General features: G+C 46.8%; 1 protein-coding gene across 11 annotated transcripts in view; it reads left to right on the top strand.

The window, feature by feature from the left end:
- Gramd1b (GRAM domain containing 1B) overlaps nucleotides 1-15,446 on the top strand; it is a 228,321-nt gene that overhangs the window by 130,846 nt on the left and 82,029 nt on the right. Inside the window, exons 1-2 of one of the 11 annotated variants that reach the window (XM_060371928.1) lie at nucleotides 264-401; nucleotides 1,010-1,053. The exons of 7 other annotated variants lie outside the window; for them this stretch is intronic. Coding sequence is in view for 3 of the 4 variants with exons in the window: in XM_060371952.1 (XP_060227935.1) it covers nucleotides 389-401; nucleotides 1,010-1,085 (89 nt within the window). In the remaining variant the exon portion in view is untranslated. Of the gene's footprint in view, nucleotides 1-263; nucleotides 402-1,009; nucleotides 1,086-1,805; nucleotides 1,962-13,752; nucleotides 14,296-15,446 lie in introns of those variants that run through there. 3 more of the 11 variants (XM_060371952.1, XM_060371943.1, XM_060371969.1) reach the window with 3 other exon arrangements.

The following is a 15,446-nucleotide window of genomic DNA, read 5'->3' as shown; positions in this document are numbered from 1 at the left end:
TTTCTTAGCATTGTGAGCAGTTTGTTTCACTCTTCCCTGAGGCTGGGGAGTCCTCCGGTTAGTTCCCTTTGCCTGGTGGCATCCTGGCAGGTAGAGCCTATCCCAGGCTGCCTGCTTTAATGGCCAGAGAGGAAGCTATAGCTGCTGCTGCAAGCTGAGCTGACTGTCTCTGCCGGGCAGAAAACCTAGAGTGATGAATGGGGCTGGATGAAGTCATCCTGCTCCGCCAATCAGATTGCTCCAACGGAGCTAGGGGCCTCTGCAGATCCAGCCCGGCTGCCTGCTGCTCTCATGTACCTTTAGACAGAGGCTGTGAGTCTCTGGGAGTGGAGTTGGGGGTGTGTGAACCGCCCGCCCCTGACTTCTGTGTAGGCCTCAGTCAGTCTGAATGTTATTGCAAGGTGAGTGGCTTCACCAGGGGAGTTCCTTTCCCTTTGCCTTCTCCACTTTGCTGTGCCACTCAGCTCTGTGCCTCCAGCTCCTCCCTGCACAGCACCTTCCCCCTGCTTCCATCTGAGTGCCTGCACCTTCACACCTGTCCCTGCCAAGCCAAGCCTTCACCCTTCCTTCTACCCCAGCACTGGTTCAGCACCTTCCAGCAGCCTCTGCCCACATGTGCTCCTTGTCCTGATCTGTGGGTACCAGCTGGCAGTGATGGGGGGGAGGAAGAAGGGGGGGAGACAGGGCTTCCACTCTGCATCCTCTCCCCCCAGCAGGGGGAGCCTGGAGAGACCCACACTGCCCTTCTGAGACCAAGCACCAGGGGAGGGGAAATGAACTAACAGGGCCTTGTGGCTATGTGGGGGATACAGATTGTCTGCTTCCCCAACTGCCTGGGAACCCCAGAATTCTTTCCTTCATTACCGACAGAGGAGGTACCAAGGGGTCCCCTGGAGAGTGGAAGTAGGTCTCCTTCTCCTGGCCTTCCTTCCAGAGGGGTGGTGTTCTCTTTCTGGGTGGACATTTGTGACTCTGCCTTTTCTCCCTGGATGGTGCTGCTGCCCCCTAGGCCAAGCCGGGATCATGGATCCGGCCGACATGGCGACTGCAAAGGTAGGATGGAAATGCTGCCGGCCGCACTGTGCGTAAGTGGTTTCGCTCTGCGAGTTCCGCCTTTGGTTCACTTTCTTTCCCCTCCTCTCCCTCAGCCCAGCACTCAGGAGCAGTCAGGGCTGTGTCAGCAGAGGGAAATGACCTCAGGAGAAGGGAGGGTGTGCCTTGGGCTGCACAGTACACCAGCCACCTCCTACATCCACACATCAGAGCCTGTGGATGGAGGAGGTTAGGAGGGTGGTCACGCCCCGGGCATTTGCCTGGACTCACTTTCTGTGTCTGCCTTTTTCTTTAGCTATTCCTCAATGTTCTGTTTATCTGTCTTCTCATTTGGGCTTCCCTGTCCTCTGCCTCTTCCTGACTCTTGCTTCTGGGGCTCATGCTGACACTGGCTCTCAACTTCTGTGTTCCTTCTTCCCTGGCTGTTGAGTAAGGGCTGGGTGGGGTGCCTTAGGAGCAGAGACAACCTCATCCTGCAGTAGACATTGGTCTTGGGATTGGTGAGGCCTTGGTGCCCGAGTGGCAGGTGCTGTGCTGTCCCCTTCCTAGGTTCCTGGGGGTCCCAGTGTCAGGCTGGTCTGAGCCTCTGAAGAACAGTGGCTGGGAGCCGTGCCTGTGGTCCTGGACACGCTAGAGGGCGTTGTTGAGTAGTGTTCTTATTCTCCTGGATGCTTCTGGCAATTGGAAATTTGTTTTTCTGTGTATTTTTCCAAACAAGGAGCCTGAGCCGTTGTTGGTTGGATGGGGCATTGGAGGAGGCAAGTCTCATCGGCCTCTCCCCAACCTCCATGTGCAAGCAGACACCTGTATTTTGGTCTTTGCAGGGGGACCTTGCTGTTTCGCCAGATGGCAGGGTCTCCATTCTCACAGAGGTGGAAGACTCGAAGAGGCTCAGACTTCTGGAGCAGGTTGGGTCCCCTGTGATGTGTATGGAAGAGAGTGTGAGAAAGGAGGCTTAAGCAGCCAGGGTGCTGTAATCAGAACTGTCTAGACAGGTTTCTTGGAATCATCGACTTGAGTGATTCTTCCATTCCTATGTATGATTGGAACCAAGTCACTTAACCTCTCTGGGCTTTCATCGTTGGGCCCATATCAAGACGAAAATGACATTCATCTGTTGTTTACATCAGATGAGACCTATCACTACTTGAAGAGGAGCTAGGCAAAGAACTATAATAAGAACAGGTCTCCCAGGATTGCTTCTCTCCTTCTCTATGTTCACAAATACTTAAATAACCCCATACATGGGGCGGTGTAAGGGACTGGGGCCCCGTCCCCCTTGGCAGTGTGCATTGGCTGTTGTGTGAGCAGGAATCTATTATGTTCGGATGCAAACAGTTTGCTGTTTGGATGACATGCTGCTGTCCCTGATGTCTGATGCTCTTAGAGCTGTAAGCAGTTTGTCATCAGCCTGGGCAGGGTGTGGCCTTGTGGGCACTGGGGAGTTCTCCGAGTTTGGAGATATGTGGTAGTGCCGTGCCTATGTTTGCATGGGCGGGGGTGTGTGTGTGCAGAAGCATAGACAGCCCTGTTTTTCTTAGGTCTTTCTCTACCTTGGTCTAGATCTCAGCTTGTCTGTGGTAGAACCAGAACTCAGCTGGGTCATTTCTGAGGTTAGCATTTTTGCCCTCGGGTTTTGCACCACACAGTTGCTGGAACTGAGACTGTTCGATCTGGCGGAGTTCTTTAACCCTCTGTGGTCCAAGCTCTTTGGGGCAGTTATTTCAGGCATCTTCCATCTTGGCTTGTGAACCATCAGGCCATGAATGGGGTTTAGAGCAGCGGGCCATGAGCCTCCTGCGCTCTTAGGCAGAACTTGACACAATCTAACCTGTGTGGTTTCATGAAGACATCACCCATGGTTTCCATCAGTTCTACAGAAAGCTTATAACTCAAAGCTGAAGAATCTTGATCTGATCCAAGATGCTTTCACAAGGAGCATGGTTGTGTAGGCCAGGCAGCAAGCCCGAAGCCCAGATACACAGAGACTCTTATGGCTGGATGCCCTGGACCCATGAGAATGTATAAAAGCCCGCAAATAGCTGAGTTAAAATTCTTATTGTAACTCATGGGTCTAAATTCATGTAAATGCATCCTCTTACCTTAGCCTTCACTGTTGTATTTCTGAGTTGCTGCTTTCAGAATTTCTCCCAGTTGTAACACACTAGGCTAAGTCACTACAGAACAAAATAGCTTTATGATGGAGGTGTGGCCAGTCCTGATGACAGCATCCTTATTTGATTTCATTCATTTCCTGGAGGAGGTCTTGGAGGTGTGACTTTACTTCCGGGAGTCTGAATTCTGAGGCTGCCTTCTCATGGCACTGCCTATTTTGTTTCTTTAGGGTTTCAGCCTAAGATTGAGCTATCTCATCTGTTACGATAGGTAAAGGATAAATTACATTCAGGCAGTTTTTAATCTCTTGAGAAAAGATTCTGGCAGCATTTGTGAATCCTTCATTCGGTGAAGGTGTAGCAAGTGGCACTTTTGTGGCAGTGGAGTCAGGTGTGAGGGTTTCAGAGAATTGCATATGGTTATGTGAGAGGGTGCTTAACTAGTTTTAGGGGGAGGCAGGTAGGTGAACAAATTATGGCAGCAATAAAATAATGATGGTCTGCTGGGCACGATGGCCCACGCTTTTAATCCCAGTACTTCAGAAAGCAGAGGCAGGTGGATCTCCGTGAGTTTGAGGCTGGTCTGCTCTACACAGAAAATTCCAGAACAGCCCAGGCTGCATAACAGAGAAACTCTGTCTCAAGAAACTGAAACAACGAAAACAAAACAGAAAAACAAAGTTATGAGGGTCAGGAGAGAAATGACTGTCACAGGGGGAAGCACGGAAGTATTGCTTATCGGAATTGACCAGCCTCGGATGGAGGTGGTCAAGAAAGTAGTTCTGGGGTAGGTCATAGAAGGACATGGAATAGCTGTCATTGGAGTTGAATGACTCTGAGTTCAGATTCTAGCATGTCCTTCCTCTATTGCTGTGAGCCCGAGTGAGTTACATTGGCCTTCACTGGTCTGTCTCTCTGTGAATAATGACATTCTCACTGTAGAGCCACCGTGTAGATTCAAGGGCAGTGCTAGGCAACTAATGGATGGATGTTCACCAATGGCAGCTGCTCATGGGAAGGCCTTCTAGACAGCAGAGGGAGACAGCAAGCGGGTGTCTCCATGGTTGGGTGTTAGCTTGTGTGTAGAAGGCAAGGCCGAAGATGAATTGAGAAAGAGTAGAAGCAGCCAAGTGTGGTAGCACACACCTTTAATCCCAGCACTCGGAGTCAGAGGCAGGTGGATCTCAGGTCCAGCCTGGTCTACAAAGTGAGTCCAGACCACACAGAAAAACCCTGTCTTGAAAAAACGAGAGAGAGAGAGAGAGAGAGAGAGGGAGAGAGAGAAATAGTAGAGGACAAAGACAAAGATGAAAGAAAAATACAAACATGATATGTCGCGCTTGGGCCTCATATTGAAAAATGTTCTGGAAGCCTTATAAGGTACCAAGATAGCCGAAATACTGGGGATAAGGACTCTGAGCTATCATCAGACCTGCTTAGGAGGAAGACCTTACCACACCCTGGTAGACTAGTATGATAGTTTTCTTATTTTGCTTCAGCTTTGATATTTACTTATGAATGGACTGCTCCTTTGAGCTAGGATTTCATAGAATAGCCCAGGCTATCCTGAAACTCACTATTGTAGTTCAGACTATCCTTAAATTCAAAATATTCTCTCTGCCTTAGTCTACCCATTGCTAGGATTATAGGCATGAACCATCACATCTAGCTGACTTTATTTTAGTTTTTTTTACATGTTGGTCTTTCTGCATTAGACCAGGAACTCCTTGAGGACTGAGCTTTATGGTGTTTGTTGGTTTGTTTTAGGTTATTGAGACAGGGTTCCTCTGTGTAGCTCTGGCTGTACTGGGACTCACTCTATAGGCCAGGTTAGCCTTGAACTCACAGTGATCTGCCTACTTTTGCCTGCTGAATGCTGGGATTAAAGGTGTGCACCACCACCACCTAGCAAGCTGTATGCTTAGTTCTGTGGAAATGCTATGTAAATAGTTGTTCTGTTGTATTGTTTAGGGAGTACAGATCCCTATCAATAGCATAAGGAAAAGGTAGAGAAAACATATGCTAGGAAGTATAGCAGGGGAACAGTTGGTTTGTTCTAGAGTATGGTGGTAGATCTGTGGACACTTGTAATCCTGGCAGTCAGGGAGGCAGAGGCAAGGGAACATTGTGAGTTCAAGGCCAGCCTGGTCTACAAAGTAAGTGCAGGATAGCCAAGGCTACACAGAGAAACCCTGTCTCAAAAAACGAACAAAACAAAACAAAAAATTCCAAACAAACCAGGAGGAGGTTAGAATGCATTCATCACTTACTTGCTCTCTGTATGTTATGAACTCCTCACAATTTGGTGGAGCTGCCATCATTGCCTTTTTGAGTAGGTGATGGAGCTGAAGCTTAAGAGAAATAAGTAAACTTTCTTAAGGCCACATGGCTATGAGGTATGGATTTGAACTGAAGTCTGTCTGATTCTAGAATCTGGGTGCTAAACCATAATATACTCTCCTGGACTAATGTGAATCTGGAGTCAGAGGCGAGCTAGAGTCATTTTAGGAACAAGCCACTTCTTGATCAACAAGAGATTCTTTTGCTGTCTCCTTGGCCAGGAGTAACACTAAGTTGAAAATGAGTGACACTAAGTTCATCTGTCATTCTCTTCCTGCCGCCCATGGCAGTTCTCACATACCTTAGTTAAAAAGGAGAAATCCTCACATGGGTAGAAGAGCAGGCAGCAGCTGCCTGTGGTGGATAGGTGTTCCCTCCCGGGGAATCAGAGTCTGGGAGGCCTTGCCTGATTTCTCCCACTGCCTCACCTGGAGGTTCTCCTGAGCCTAGACGTGCAGCAGGCCTTTAGAAACCTGCCAGTTCCCTCCTTCTGGCATGGGATGTGTGTGTCTCTGCTCTTTGGTATGTGGTTAGAACACTGAAGGGAAGCCAGTGTCTCCTTTCTCTGGTGGTGGGGTAGGGTGTCTGTGTCTAGTCTGATGGTCAGGCTCTGGCCTCCTTGGAGCTGCAGTTTTGTCAGTGGGCAGAAGAGGTATTATGAGCCAAGTTTGGGGATATGTTTGGCATGCAGATAAACCTATCCTGAGGCAAGCAGGAAGGCCTTTGGGAAGTGGGAGTGGTTTTTGAAGGGATGAGAATGTGGGATAAAGGCATGAGGGTCCTCTTTGAGAGTTTCTTTAACAGAACCGAGGATATCAAGCCAGCTTCCGTAAAAGGGGAATGCCAAACTAAGTGTCATGGCTTACCCTTTTAATCTTAGTACTCAGGAGGCAGAGGTAGGAAGACCACCTTGAGTTCAAGGCCAGCCTAACTACAGAGTAACACCTTTCATGTCTTTAAAAAAAGAAGGTATGTCAAGAGCAGGGAAAAAAGAAGTTTAGCTGGGTTCTACGTATCCCATATCTTTAATCTTTTCCCATTTTTGTCAATGACTATTGTCTTAGTTATTTTTCTCCTGCTGTGAAGAGATACTGAAAACAACTGACAAATAGCTTATTGGGGGCTTTCTTACATTTTAAAGGGTTAGAGTCTATGACCATCACAGAAGGGAGCATGGTAGCAGGCAGGAAGGCAAACATGGCGCTGGAACAGCAACTGAGATCTTTTACATCTGATCCATGAGTCTGAGGCACAAAAAGGGGCAGAGAAACAGAGCTACCTGGGAATGGTATAGGCTTTTGAAACTTCAAACTCCACCCCCAATAACACACCTCTTATAACAAGGCCACACCTCCTAATCCTTCCCAAACAGTCCTACCAACTAGGTACCAAGTATTCCAATATATGAGCCTGTAGGGGTCATTTTCATTCAAACCTTCACAACAGTGTTTCTTAAACTTGTTCATGGTATTGGTCCCATGATGCCCTGCTTTTCAAATCTACCAGAGTCCAAGTCTCTTATGTACAGTGGCATGTTTGTATATAATATGTATCCATATCACATCATATTTAGGCTACTCATAGTACCGAATGCAAAGGGAACACTATGTAAAGAGTTGTTACATTGCATTTTTTGAGGGATCATGAAAAATGAAGTGTGAGCATGTTCTATAAACATGCAGCTTTTTCTGGGAATATGTTCTATTTGCCAAGGTCAGTAGCATTCTGAATGCAGGACCCACGGAGGCAGAGAGCTTGCTGCACCACTCACCTAGGAGTTAGTGGTAGCTGATAGTGTTGTGAAAAGAAGTGGATATCACCAGACCCCAGTTTCTTCTTTTAACAAATGTCCACACTTCCCTATTTAACCGTTTAATGTTTAAAACTTTTTTCCTGGTTCACTGTGAGGTTCACAAGATATCACGTATGTGATCCCACTTAACATTCTGGAGTGGTATGTCGCCTGTCCTTGGCAACCCCGGTCCTGTTTCTCCCTCTCCTGGGGGAAGGATGGAAATGAGTTGATTGGAGTCTGGTTTTGGGTTTGCTCTGCTGTTGTTGCCTGAAGGAGCATTCTGGATTAACAGATTGAGAAGGGGGGAGTAGAGAAGGAAGCGATTTTGTGATTTTGTCCTTTTCGGGTTTATTTTATTTTATTTTATTTTATTTTATTTTATTTTATTTTATTTTATTTTATTTTATTTTATTTTATTTATTTTTTATTTCAACGTCATGACCTTAAGTGAATCCTTGGGGTCACAGAGGTGGAAGGGAATATTCTAGGCACAAAAAGCCTTGCTTACTTTGCCCATAGGTCTATCAACCTGAGCCTCCGGGTACAGCACTGGCTCTCTTGGGGGTGGGGCTAGAGGGCTGGGTGTGTACCAAGGGTACTAAGGACAAGGGGGTGCTTGGGAGGCTCCAGGCTGGGCACTGACACAGATGAACAGACCAGAAGGCAAGGCCAATGCCTACAGCCCACACTGTCACCCCAGAGCTTGTGACTAATAGTGGCAGAGGGTGAGGAGTGGTGAGTGCAAAGGCAGGGAGGAGGAGGGAGGGGGAGGGACAGGGAAGTGGTAGGGAGCACCTGATCAGTGCAGCCCTGGCCATCTGCCGGCTCCTCACACAGCCTCTATTGACTGCAATTTGGAGTTTGGAAGAGTACTCTGGCTAGGGGATGATGAGGAGGCTTGTTGTTGAAATGGAGTGTTTGGGAGGCGTGCCCTCCCCCCACTGCTCTTCTCTTGCTTGCTTCCTGACCTCCAAAATGCTCCTTAAATATAACACTCTCAGCGTCTGATGACTCTCCTGCCTGAGCTTGGAGCTTTGATTCCCCAGCGTGTGACTGCAGCACCACTCTGCCCCAGTTTTGCCAGCAACTGTGATGCTACTGCAGCTAGTTCTGCTGCCCTGGAGAAGGAACAGGCAGAGGGACTGTGGCCAGAGTCTGAGAACTCGAGATACAAGGAGAGCCTCAGGGATCTGGCCATCCATTTTCTGCTCCAGATACAGAGCTATTTGCTTGGAGTGACTTAGCAAGGTCAGGAAGAGGCCCAAGCGGCTTCTGTTGGGGAAGAACCCCCACAGGGAGGTGAAGTCAGAAGTCCTAAATTTTCCCTTGAGTTCTTGTAGTTGGCCAAATCCTTCCATGGACCCTGACTCTTGATTTTCTTGATGTGTTTTGGCCAAAAGTCTTGTGTGTGGAGAGGTGGCCTGTTCCAGTCGAATGGTGACCTCTGTTACCTTTCCAGGCCCTATCTGTGGATAAGACAAGAAACTCCAGTCATTGTTTTTGTTGGGTAAGAGAGGACACAGCATTGGGGTGTCGGAAACCTTAAGGCTTTCAAGGAGGCCAAGACAAAAAAGAAAAAAAAAGTCAAGGCAGGTGAAATAAAGCAGTTTTTTTCTACCTTGAACTCAGTAAAGTTTAGAAGAATCACCCCAATATTCTTAGAATAACTCAAACCAGCTGGATGTTGATCAAATGGGTATCTCCGAGCACAAGCACAGTCCCCAACAAGTTCTGAAACATGAATAATCTAAGACACCGTCATGGTCAGACCTCTACCCATATCAAAGATGTGGAAGTGGTCTCTGATTACTTTTATCCTAAACAGGTTTTCATGAGCATTGAGCAGATGCAGAAGGATATTTACAAGAGACATAAAATATCTAATGACAAATGTAGGGACAGGAAAATACTTCTCATTGTCTTATTCTGATTTGGGGAGAAAAAAAGGGCAAAATGCAAATTAGGCATAAAGTATAAAGAAGAGTAAAACTCCTCTGCTAATATCCTTATCTTAACCAGCTTTCTGAAGGACTTGTCATTCTCTTTCTTGCTTGCTCCTTTATTCAATGTCAAAGTTTAAGATTAGATTTTTTTTGGTATGGATATAGAATATATGTATAAGTTTTATTTATTCTTTGTATGTTTACAGAAGAACATAAAAGTCTTCATTGACTTCTTTCTATGTTCAGTGTTATGTTTCTGAGATTTATCCACTCTGCTGTATAATGGTATTGTGAATTTTCAATGCTGTATGACATTCTACTTGAAAATACTATAAATACCTTTTTTTTTATAGAAGTCCTCATTATTACTTGGTATATTCTATTGAATTTCTTGTGTGTTTACACTCATGTAATTTACGTTCATCAGTGTAGTGGAATGGTCCATAGTATTGATGTGATAAGGATATACTTGTTCAACCCTATTCCATAATTCAGTAGTTTGAGTCAATACACCCTTCCACTAGCTCTTTCTCAATTTTCGATATTGTTTGATTTAAGAATTTTGGCCAGCCAGGCCCAGTGGCACATGTCTTTAATCCCAGCACTCCGGAGGCAGAGGTAAGTGAATCACTGTGAGCTTGAGGCCAGCCTGATCTACACAGTGAGTTTCAGGCCAACCAGAGATACATAGTAAGACCCTAACTCAAAATAAGTAAGTAAGTAAGTAAGTAAATAAATAAATAAATAAATAAATAGGTAGGAAATATAAATGTTGGTTAACCAGATAGGCCTGAAGTGGCATCATGTAAGTGTTCTGAATTTGTACTTTCCTGAGTCCTTGTGAAGGTGAGGGCCTGTTCATATATTTATCATCTCCTTTTCTGAAAGACCTTTATTCTAACTGTTTGCCTGTCTTCACTGTGTTTATTTCTCACAGATTTGAGGATGTTTTTAACAAACACCCAAACAGTCTTTTTCTCAAAATACGTTTCTTGTATTTCCTCCCAGCAAAACATTTGTGCCTTCCTCCCCCCAACTTTCCTTTGAATGACTGGATTTTGGTCATTTTAAATTTATTCTTCTTTTCATCCAGGAATGGTGGTGCACGCCTGTGATCCCAGCAGAGGCAGGTGGATCTCTGTGAGTTGGAGGCCAGCCTGGTCTACAAAGTGAGTTCAGGACAGCCAAGGCTACACAGAGAAACCCTGTCTCAAAACAAAACAAAACAAAACAAATGAACAATCAAATCTTTTCTTTTCCAGGGTGTGTGTCTCACAGAGAAAGAGAGAAAAAGAGAGAGAGAGATTTGCTTTGGAAACTCTTAGACTATAATCATGAGTTGATAAGATTAGTTTGAGGACTTCTTTTTTTTTTTTTTTTTCCTTTGTTGCATGGCAAGGTTTGAGACTGACCTGAATCCTTTCTAGTTCATCATTAGAATGATATATAGCCAAACAGGACCCTGGGAGCACCTGCTATACCAGGAAGGTGAGGTACAGCCAAGCAGCAGCCCAGCTGGGCAAGGCAATGTTATTACCAAGTCTCCCTTGAAACTTCACCTCTAGTGGGCTTTTAGAGTTTCTCTTTGTGCTTTGAGACCATGGAAACTGAAGCCCAAGCTCATTTGTTTCTGCCATCACTAAATGCTTGAACTTTATGTATTCCTAAATTTGGGGGTTTGTCAGTACATCAGGCATTTTAAAATCATTTCCTTGTGGCTTTCTGTTTTCTAGTCTGTGTGGTCATCTTGCCAGATAAGGAAGTTTTCAGGGTCTTGTTGTCTCTAAAACAACTTATGCCCTTCCTGAATCATGAATATTATGGAGCAACCAGCCTGTAGAGAGGCAGGTGGCATCCAGAGGAGGCACACACTCAATTCTTAGAACTTCTGCGAGTGTGCTCCATTTCCTAGGGAGGCAACTGCTCTGGGTGTACAGGGTGCTGTCCACGAGAAGGAAAGGCAGAGAAAGTCCACAAGATGAGCAGTTGTCTGTCTCTCATGGTCTCCATCATTGACTTATATTAGAGACATGCAGTGTTCTGCATGTCTCATCAGCCATGTTTGGATTCTTTATGAACTGAAAAGCATGGCATTGGTTCGCAGAGCACTGCCATTGGTTTCCTTGATCCATAGTCAAAGGGGGTCTGTGGGGTGATTTTCACCCACCCCACCAGGGTTCCGCATCACACACATTGGACTCCTTTTAGCATAAATGAGCTCTTTAAGCCAGCATGTCTAAGAGAAAAGGTGTGTATTTGTGTGTGCATGTGTGTTCTTTCATGCTTATCTGTATATTCATATGTGAAACCAAAGGTTGATGTTTAATGTCTTCCTCTGTCATTTTCTACTTCAGTTTTTGAGGCAGCCTGTCATTGGAGCTGGAGCTTCACTGATTGATTTTCTGGCCAACAAACCCAGGGATCTGCTAGTGTATGTACCCCACACCCCAATATTCCACTGTGAACCTCTGTGCCTACTGGTCTTTCTGCTTGGGCAGAAGGTTCTTTATCTACAGAGCCATGTCTTTGCCCTGAGACTTTTTTTTTTTTTAATAAACACCCATGGGGTTAGAGTTTGACGTGACCACTTTCATGTCTTAGACTTGCTGTTTTGCATTAGGTATATCAAGACACTACCCTTGCTACTGCTCAGCTGTACTGTCTGAGACACAACCCTGGCAAATATCTCAGCCTATGCATTCTGGATCACAAGTGTGTACCTATCACACCTAGTTCAACAGCTGGCACCACAGGCCCTGCATGCACTCTTGTCAGTAGTTGCAAAACAAACAAACAAAAAACAACCAACCAACTAAACAAACAAACAAAAACAAAAAAAGGCTTTCTATGGAGTTTCCTGAAGGAGCTGATGGCCAAAGGTCAAAGAATTTAACTTTTCCAGAAACATGTTTTTAGAGTAATGTTTGGGATCTTCTGGTCTAATGTTGAAGTGTCCCCCATAATGAGAGCAATGGGACCAGTGAGGAGATTGACATCGATTTAGAAGACTATCAGTGACATGACACTAGCTTAGAGGCTGGATCATGGAATTTGGTATCACATTACCCAGGCATGGAGAGCAATTTGGTGTGCTTTGGGAATCTGGTGTACCTTATCAACTTCTGTGGTGACTGTAAGACCTGCATATAGGCCCATAAAAATACAACTGAGGATGTTTTTAGAAGTCCTAGAGGCATTTGAACAGTACCTTGCATGGGGCCATGGATGGAGAGGAATTCCACCAGTCATGGCCATTTGGATATCATATCCCTGAAAAGTCAGGGTCCTAGAGAGTGTTTCTCCTGTACTAGTCAAATGCTGGAGGGAGACAGCAATGATTGGGTTGTTAAAGTCATATCAAGGAAGCACTTAGTAACAGGACCAAAAGGCCTCCTATTCAGGGTGACATTACACTGAGTGGGAGAAGATGCCCATTCCCTGCCTTCCTGCTGATACCTAATAAAAAGAGGGAGGCAGGTGATAAGCAGTGTATCCCAAGTCTGTTCCCAATGGGATCTGCATGTCCATGTTCATTAAGAACATCACCTTAGAAAGTTAAGCTTGGGTGATATGTGTTTAGCCCAGGCATGGCTGTAGCGTGTTTCAGGCCAGTTTTAGTGGAAAGGCTTATTATGGTTCAGCTGAAGGTTGCTATTTCATAATTAATCTCCTCTTTGTTCTTTTTCACCCGTCCGCATTACTGACCCAGATAATGGATAATATGGGGAAGGCCAGAGAGGAGTGAGTGCTACAGCCAGGGAAGCTGTTGGTGTGGTAACCTCCAACCCAAGTTGATTTGGGGAGCCAGGGGCATTTCACCCACTTCAAGGAGTTCAGAGTCCACAGTTTTCTCCTTAGTGTTATGCCTGGCCTGGCCTGAGGCTGCTTGCGGCTTGTGTTGGTGATGATGTGTTGATTAAGTCCGAAGCCAGGCCACCTTGACAGGCTTCCTGGCTTCAGGTGGCTCAAAGGCTGCTTTGCTGCTCAGAGCCACTCACCACACGCCCTGGTAATGTGGGAAATGTCCCCAGCAGGGGAAGAGAACTATGAGTTCTCTGTGCTAAGAACTAACTGCTTGGGAGCTTAGAGCCTGCTGTCTGCTCTAGCTTGCTTCACTGGGAACGGACAGTTTCCTTAAGGTGGTCTTTAGCTGCCTGCCTTGGGGCAATATACTGGTTAGGATTTTTCAGGTCTGCTCAGTTGGGGAATCCTGTGGTTGTCCTGGACCCCTTCTCTGCCAAGGGTGTGACCTATTAACCGATCTGGTTAGTGTTGTTGGGGGCCTGTGACTGACTATATTGCTCCTCAGACCTTTCTGCCTCTTCCCTCTTCCTTCCTGGTACCACTTTCCTCGATGCAACACATTGATCCCTGTCATCCCTGGTGATCTGTCCCATTCTGGGACAAAACATGTGCTGTGTCTTTAAATGGGCGGAAGTGGCTGGCGGTGCTTTGCTTGGGTACTGCATTGATTAGGAGATTACATGGAGCTGCCGCCTGGGGGAGGAGAGTGCAGGTTCTGCTAGGTCGGTGCTCTGATCCTCCCGGCCCTCCTTGCCTTTCCTCCCTGAGGCAGCTCATGGCCGGTAGGAGGTGAGGGAGGAAGGGTGGCTGGCGGCCAGCCTGACAGTGGATGCAACTCCAGGGCTCGCTCAGCTCAGGCTTGCCAGAGTACCCATCCTCATCAGAGACTGGCAGTGGCGGCAACAGCCGGGGCAGCCGGCTCCAGCCTGGGGCTGGATTTGCCCAAGCTGCCCTTGGCCTCTGAGCCCAGCTGAGAGCTGGGAGAGGGCAGTGGGAACAGGAGCAGAGAAGCAGCAGCTCTCTTTCTCTCTCTCTTTCTCTCTCTCTTTCTCCTTTTCTATCCCTCCCTCCCTCTCTCTACTTCTTTCTCTGTGTTCAAGTCACACATTATATGGGATTCTGCTCTTTTGGGACTTCGTCATCTTTTCCACTATGTCCTGGGACCTCCGGAGCTGTGACAGGGATGCTCAGGACACGGTCAGTGGATGCTCGTGACTGTACTAATGAAAGGATTCAAGCTCTCCTGGTAAGTGGAGGACGGATAAGGTGCATTCTCTCCCATCCTTCTTCACCTGTATGTTCCGCCAGCACCCTTCAGAGGTCTCCTTGAGACAGGCCTGTCTCACTGGGTGGGCATCAAGGTGTCAAGATAGGGATGGCAAACCTTAAAGTTGAACAAGTACTCTCCCCCGGCTCAGCTAGCACCCACAGTGCTGTGGTATTTTCTCCCGGCATGTTCTCTGTGGTCAGGGGTTTGTAGAAGTTGGGAGGCTGTGGAGAAAGCCTAATAGAAACTGAAAAGAGCCTCCAGCTTTGAGGGCTTCGGGTGGCTGTAGGCAGAGGGGGAGCTTTATGCAGAGATATTCTTTCCTGTGTCTTGTACTTGTTCTGGGCTGGGGGACCTTGACTGTCTCCCTGGGGGGCCTTTTTCTTATCATCATTTAGGGTTAGCCACAGCTGAGGCAGCCTCTAGCTTCTCTAGGAGGTTTCTCCCTAAGGAGTGATAGGGACCGGGCCCCCTCCAAGGGAGAGTGGGCATGTGCCTTAGAGCTTTGCAAGTGTTTGACTCTTGCTGGGCTTAATATTGGGGCATGAAAAGAACTTCTGGCTTGGAGTATGTGGGGATAGTTGTATTCTAGCTGCAGCCGTAGGCAGAGTATTTTTACCTTCTGCTTTAAAAATAAAACCCTTACTGTTCCCTCTTCTCCTTTGATCCACTGAGGACCAGATGGGTGGGGGAACTGTTTTTTTTTTTTTTTTTGGTCTGCCTGAGAGAAACTGCAGATTTTGCTTGGAAAACTTTGCCCTCCTAGGAATCTGGTACTCCTGTGCAGCTGCCTAGGAGGAGAAAAGCCCCTGGTTGGGGGGGGGGGCATTTTAACTCCGGAAGAGGGTGAAGGTAGGAGGAGAATAGCTTGGCGAAGCTCTCTGCAGGGATGGGGCCTACCTTTTTTGTGGACCTGCTGTCCAAGCTGGCTGGGGCTGGGAAGGGCATTCCTGTGGGTGGCAGGTTGATTTTTAGAATTGGGGATGAGATCAAGCACTTTAAGCAAGGCATCTTAGCCTGGCTGCAGGTCACTTCTTGTTTTCTAGAAGCTCCTATCCAAATCAACCTCACGGGGTAGACTGTGCTACCCCATGGCATAGTCTAGCTCTCCTGCCATAAGCATGAACATT

Source organism: Meriones unguiculatus, chromosome 1, assembly GCF_030254825.1.
Source record: "Meriones unguiculatus strain TT.TT164.6M chromosome 1, Bangor_MerUng_6.1, whole genome shotgun sequence".
Classification (NCBI taxonomy): Eukaryota; Metazoa; Chordata; class Mammalia; order Rodentia; family Muridae; genus Meriones; species Meriones unguiculatus.
The sequence above is the reverse complement of the archived record's forward strand: the minus strand, read 5'-3'. Positions and strand labels throughout refer to the sequence as shown.